The 6,849-nt window shown below is 41.3% G+C and overlaps 1 protein-coding gene across 1 annotated transcript; it reads left to right on the forward strand.

Annotated features, from left to right (window-relative positions):
* The first annotated feature begins 4,488 nt into the window (after nt 1-4,488).
* On the forward strand, nt 4,489-5,630 carry LOC115083239 (putative nuclease HARBI1). Its single transcript, XM_029587047.1, has 2 exons — nt 4,489-4,855; nt 5,224-5,630. The coding sequence occupies exons 1-2, from the start codon at nt 4,489-4,491 to the stop codon at nt 5,628-5,630; spliced, it is 774 nt and encodes a 257-aa protein (XP_029442907.1).
* The last annotated feature ends 1,219 nt before the right edge of the window (nt 5,631-6,849 follow it).

The raw sequence follows: 6,849 nt of genomic DNA on the forward strand, positions 1-6,849 counted from the left end.
ATGGGATGGAAAAGGAAATCTCAATTTGGTTCTAGGCCTGCAGTACCTATCAACTCTTCTCCAAGAGGTCCAATAGACACTCATGTTCTCCAAGGATCATCTTTGCCATTGGTACTTCCGTTGGGAAGTCTTGGATTGGAAGGATCGCTTCCATCTTCTCCTGGGTCATTTGCCACTCTTTGCCTGGCGGCACTGCCACCACCACCGCATCCCGCAGCCAGCAGGAACTTCTCTTCGCAGCTCGGTGAGTCTCTTTCCGATGATGTGGCAGCAACTTCACTAGGATCAGGGAACGTGGCTAGAGATTGGGATAAATATTCTTATGGTTTCTGGCACTACACCTCTGCAGCAGGAGCATTCTGAGTCTTTGCACTAGTTGATTTTAATGACTGGCAGCTCTACAGCAGATTCTGATTTGCCAGGAAGTTTCAAAGTGGTGAGACCAGCAGAGTTTACATTGGAATCTATATGGGAAGCAATAGAATGTCTAGGCAATGTTATGTCCTCTTATTTATTGCCTTAAACTCTTGAGACCTAGGGTACTACAATTAGGAGCACAATTTTTTCTTAGGTTTCCGTGCAAATGCTACATTACATAAAATGCTAATATGTAAGTTTTTTTGAGTCTAGCCAACTTTCTTTTTTTCTTGCTGATAAATTTATTTGTTCAGATCCTCCTATTATTACATTGGATGCATAGATATAATAGTCTCCGGACCTAGTTGCTTTCTCTTTGTTTATTTTATTAAGAAATTGCTTATTGGATTGTGTCTTGGACTCTCCAAGTATTGATCTTTAGGCTGATGAATATTGCTTGTTATTTTTTTAATATAGTTACCATTTTCATTGTCCAACCTGAGATTTGCTTGTTCATCTTGAGAATTGTAGCTGAAATATTATAAATAAAAAGTTTAAAAAAAAAAGGAATTTTAGATAGCTAGGAGGTTGATAGATGTGAGGATCACTTGGTTACTTGCCTGCCTAGTGCGAAAGTGGTGGACCTCACATATCATCTAGATAAGCATTTAGACAGTCCTGGAGAAGAGCCAGCTGTCATGGTACACAAAGGCACCAACGACATAAGAAAATGTGGGAGGAAGGTTCTGGAAGTCAAATTTAGGCTCTTAGGTAAACATTTGAAATCCAGACCCACCAGGGTAGCATTCTCTGAAATGCTCCTGTTCTACATGCAGGTCCCCAGAGGCAGGCAGAGCTCCAGAGTCTCAATATGTGGATGAGATGATGGTGCAGGGAAGAGGGCTTTATTTTTGTTAGGAACTAGGCAACATTTTGGGGAAGGGGAAGCCAATTCCGAAAGGATGGGCTCCACCTTAACCAGGGTGGAACTAGGCTGCTGGTGCTAACCTTTAAAAAGGATATAGAGCAGCTTTTAAACTAGAACATGGGGGAAAGTCAACAGTAGCTCAGCAGAACATGGTTTGGGGGGAGGTATCTTTGAAGGATACTAAAGTAACAGGGGAGATAGAGCATTCCAATAGAGAGATTCCAAAAAAGAAAGCAAAGGTAGCCCATGCGCCTATAATTAAAGAACCAACTGAGTCTGTATGCTAATGCCAGAAGTCTAAAAAGTAAGATGGGAAAGTTAGAATGTATAGCACTAAATGAAGAGGTAGACATAACCAATGGCACAGTGCTATACCAGGGTACAAAATTATATCACAATGGATCACCTTGGTGGGGGAAGGGGTAGTGCTTTATGTTAGGGTTGGCACAGAGTCCAACAAGATAAAGATCTTGTAGGAGACTAAATCCACTGTAGAATCTTTATGGGTGGAAAATTCATGTGTGATGGGGAAGAGTATAGCAGTGGAGGTATACTACCACTCACCAAAATGAACAGACGGACAATGAAATGCTAACAGAAATTAGGGAAGTTAACAAATTTGGCAGCACAGTAATTATAGGAGATTTTAATTACCCCAATATTAACTGAGTAAATGTAACATTATGACATTCTAGGGAGGTAAAGTTTCTAGATGAAATGAATGACTGCTTCATGGAGCAGCTGATTCAGGAACCAATGAGAGAGGGAGCCATTTTAGATCTAATTCTTAATGGAATTAAGGATTTGGTGCAAGAGATAACAGTGGTAGGGCTGCTCAGGTAGTAGTGATCATAGTGCAATCAAATTTGACTTAATGACTGGAGGGACAACATTAATTAAATCTACAGCTCTAGCATTAAGCTTTCGAAAGGGAGACTTTGATAAAATGAAGAAAATAGTTATAAAGCTACAAAGGTTAAGAGTTTATATCAGACATAATCATTGTTTAAAAATACTGTCTTGAAAACCCAGTCTAAATACATTCCAAACATTAAAAAAGGTGGAAGGAAGGCCAAACGATTGCTGGTATGATTAAAAGGTGAGGTGAAAGTGGCTATTTTATCCAAAATAACTTTTTTTTAAAAATTGAAAAAAGGATCCATTTGAAGAAATAGGAAAAAGCATAAGCATTGGCAAGTCAGATGTAAAACATGGATAAGGCAGGCTAAACAAGGCAAAAACTCTAAATAAAATCTTTTAAAAATACATCTGAAGTAAGAAGCCTATGAGGGAGTTGATTGGACCATTAGATGAGAGAAGAGTTAAAAGGGCGCTTCAGTATTTACTGAAGAAAATGTCAAGGAAATACCTATGCTGGAAATATCATTCAATGGTGATAATTTGGAAGAAATGAAACAAATCACAGTGAAGCTGGAAGATGTAATTCGGCAAAATGACAAACTAAATAGTAGCAACTCGCCTGGATCAGATGGTATATGCCCCAGAGTTCTGAAAGAACTAAAACATTAAATTGCAGATCTATTATTAGTAATTTGTAAACTGTCATTAAAATCATCTATTGTACCTGAAGAGTGGATTGTTGCCAATGTAACCCCAGTCTTTAAAATGGGCTGCAGGGGTGATCTTGAAAACTATACACTGGTAAGTCTGATTTCAGTGCTGGGAAAAATCGTGGATATTATTCTAAAGAACAGAATCACAGAACATACAGAAAGACATGGTTTAATGGGATACAGCAAACATTAATTTAAACAAGGAAATTCTTGCCTCATCGCTCTGCTATATTGTTTTGAAGGGGTTAATAAACACGTGGATAATGGTGAGCCAGTGGATATAATGTATTTGGATTTTCAGAAGGCATTTGAAAAAGTCTTCTATGAGAGACAAGAAAATTAAAAAGTTAAGGGATAGGAGGCAATGTCCTATTGTGGATTGCAAATTGATTAAAAGGAAAAAGTGAGTCAGTTTTCTCAGTGGAGAAAGGTGAACAGTGGAGTGCTTCTATGACCAATGCTTTTTAATATATTTATAAATGATCTGGAAAAGGGAATGACAAGTGAGGTGATCAAATTTGCAAACAATACAAAATTATTCTGAGTTGTTAAATCATAAACGAATTGTGAAAAATTGCAGTAGGGCCTTGCAAGCCTGGAAAACTGGGCATTCAATTAGCAGATGAAATTTAATGTGGACAAGTGCAAGGTGATGTACATAGGGAAAAGTAATGAACACTGTAGTTACACGATGTTAGATTCCATATTAGGAGTTACCTCCCAGAAAAAGGAATTGGGGTCATAGTAGACAATAACTTTGAAATCCTCGGTGTGTGGTGGCAGTCAAAAAAGCAAACAGAATGTTAGGAATTATTAGGAATGGAATGAATAATAAAAGGGAACCTGTCATAATACCTTTGTATCGCTCCATGGTGAGACTGAACCTAGAATACTGTGCTCAGTTCTGGCCACTATACTCAAAAATGCTATAGTTGCACTGGAAAAGATAGAGAGAAGGATAACCAAAATGATAAAGGGGATGGAATGGCTCCTTTATGAAAAAAGGCTAAAGAGGTTAGGGCTGTTTACCTTGGAGAAGAGACGGCTGAGGGGGGTTATGATAGAGGTCTGTAAAATCATGAATGTATTATACTGGATAAATAAAAATCTGTTATTTACTCTTTCAAAAAATGCAAAGACTATGGGACACTCCATGAAGTTAGTAAGTAGAACATTTAAAACAAAAAGAGAAAATTATTTTTTACTCAATGCTCAATTAAGCTCTGGAATTCATTGCTGGAGGATGTGGTAAAAGCATTTAGTGTAGCTGGATTTAAAAAAGGTTTGGATACGTTCCTGGAGGAAAAGTCCATAAACTGTTATTACTAAGTTGACTTGGAGAATAGCTGTTGGAGCTTGCATCGGCCTCGAGCTCGGGACGCTCAAGGCTTGGCAATCCTGTTGCGCTAACGATGGGACGGAGCGCAACCGAGGGCTCTCCAGCATGGAACAGGGAGAATGTGTGCCCTTGCGGTGAAGACAGTCCAAGCCTGGGAGTCAGGAACCTCGAATCCTCCATCAACCTTGCCCACACATCTCAGGACCACCACTTCCCTGGCATTTTTTGCTACTGGCACCGTATAAACTCCTCTTGTGGTCATAGCCAACATAAGCCATTCCTCCACCTCCATGTGCATCAATCAGGTGCTGGGTGCCTTACTAAGAAGAACACGCCAGTATATATCCTTCCCTCAGAACAGACGGCAGCAAGAACAAATGATGCAGGATATTTATCAGGTTGCATGCCTTCCCTCTGTCCTGGGGATGATCGATTGCCCACACATCCCTATAAGGACACCAGCGGGAGATGAGGCCATCTACCATAACCGCAAGTGCTTCCACTCCCTCAATATACAGGTGGTGTGCGATGCAAAGGGCCTCATCCTGGATGTTGTACCCAAGTTTCCTGGATCGACTCACAATGCCTACATCATCTTTCAGTCAGGAATTCATGACCATGTCCTGCAAGGACACAACATGGGAGACTGGCTACTAGGTAGGAAACAATATATTAATAACCCCATATCACAACCAGCCTCCTCAGTGGGTGTCCCACATCTCTTGTTGGCCAACCTGCTCCAGCATACAGCTCTGACCCAGCCTAAACACCTACTGACCAGTCCAACCTCAAAGCCTATATAACTTATGTTTATTTATTTATTTATTTATTAAAGGCTTTTATATACCGACTTTCTTGATACAAATCAAATCAACTCGGTTTACATCGAACTAAGCAGTAACTATAAACCAACCAATCAACAAGAGACAGTTGTCTCTTATATAACTGTTCTGCTATGGTTTCTCCCTCTCTTATATAACAGTTGTCTCTTATATAACTGTTCTGCTATGGTTTCTCCCTTAAAGGTGATAGAGGCTATCTCCTCAAAGCCTGGCTCATGATCCCTGTGGCCACCCCACAGAGTGCAGTGGAGGTGCAATACAACAGCACCCAATGGCTGACCAGATCAGTCATCAAGAGAACCTTCGGCCTACTCAAAACATATTCCCCTGTCTGGATTGATCTGGGGGATGTATCCTCTACAACCCCACCTAAAGTTTATCATATCTTCCTAGCCTGCTGTATGGTACATAACTTGGCCAAAACCAGGCACATGCCTCTTCCAGAAAGTCAGCCTGAGAAGTCAGATGAAGAAGAAGAGGAGGAGGAGAAACAAGAGCTCAGACAGGACGAATTGCTAATTATACATCGACATAGTCAAAGACGAGCTATAGAGGAAAGGAACACTCTGATACAAAGATATTTTTGTTGATGATGACAGTGCTTTTATTTACAGTGGTTAACCTTAGTGCATAAACAAATAAATCTAATGTCTCTTTCGGCCTCTTTTAGTTGTTACTGGGTTTGCAGGAGTGTAGAGGCTTCTATATCTGCTTGCTGTGCTTCCTCTTCTGGCTCCGCCTCCGACACCTCCTTTGGCTCCTCCATATCACCATGTGACTCATCCACCTCTTTCCCCATGGTAATGCCATCCTGAGCCACCTCTTCCGCAGATGAAGAGGAGTCAGAGAGCTGGCATATGCAGCGCCATGGCTGTTGCAGCCTGCTTGACCCTGGCTATTCCTCCTGGTGGCCCACTGCGATAGGATAAATGGTATTAGTTTTAGTTGCACATCATAGGTGTGTATGATTCTCTAGAGTTTCCATGTGCACAAGCAAAACAGAGTCCCAAGGCCTCTTTCAACACCTTTGATACTAGAGTGAAAATATCTTACATCTTTCTGTTCCAAACATAGCTTCCCTCCCAACACATGCATTTATTGATCCTGCCTAGCTGCTGAGGGTAACAATTCTCTTTTTAAGGGTGGCTTCTTGCCTCTAGATGTGGAGCCCTGCAAGCTCATCTCTCACATTCAAGTCACGGAGTGGAATACAAACAGGAGATATGAACTGTCCAATTACCTGGGTTGAAGGGGTAGAGGAAAGTGAACATCACTAGCTCAGGTGACCATACAAATATATATGCAACAGAGGGCCAAATATAGTAGCATGCTAGATACAGCATACATATCCACCAATCTTATACTTGTTATGGTTATTGGTGTTTGGGTGAATCCTTGGACACTGTGGCAGCTGACCACACCCACGGGGGGCAGTCCCGTGAGGGACCACAGTGTCAGGCTAAACTCCGGACAGACAAATTTGAATCTTTTATTAAACAGTATATGGAACCACTAGAGGTGGCAGTAGTGAGTAGTGGTTGTAGAGCCGAGCTGGACACGTCTCTCACAGAACGCTGGAAAAGCAGATCCTCTGTAGGCAGTGCTGTAGTGGAAAGACTGAGAGTTATGAGCACACAATATAATTAGCATTCAGAATCCCAAGTAGAATAGGAGAGCTCCGAGACAGGGAAAGCAGGCCCTCGAGGAGCGAGTACCTGATCCCTTAGAGCAGAGAGACTCGATAGCATTGTACTCACTAGCAGTAGCCAAGATTCCACTAGACAAGAGGTCTGGCACCGGAGCAGAGGG

This window comes from Rhinatrema bivittatum, chromosome 2 (genome assembly GCF_901001135.1).
Source record: "Rhinatrema bivittatum chromosome 2, aRhiBiv1.1, whole genome shotgun sequence".
Taxonomy (NCBI): Eukaryota; Metazoa; Chordata; class Amphibia; order Gymnophiona; family Rhinatrematidae; genus Rhinatrema; species Rhinatrema bivittatum.

Excerpts from the sequence above, each read along its gene's own strand:
- LOC115083239 (XM_029587047.1), top strand. The coding sequence starts at position 4,489 with ATGTGCATCAATCAGGTGCTGGGTGCCTTACTAAGAAGAACACGCCAG. Across the intron at positions 4,856-5,223 it reads CATGGGAGACTGGCTACTAG|GTGATAGAGGCTATCTCCTC; the intron begins GTAGGAAACAAT and ends TCTCCCTTAAAG.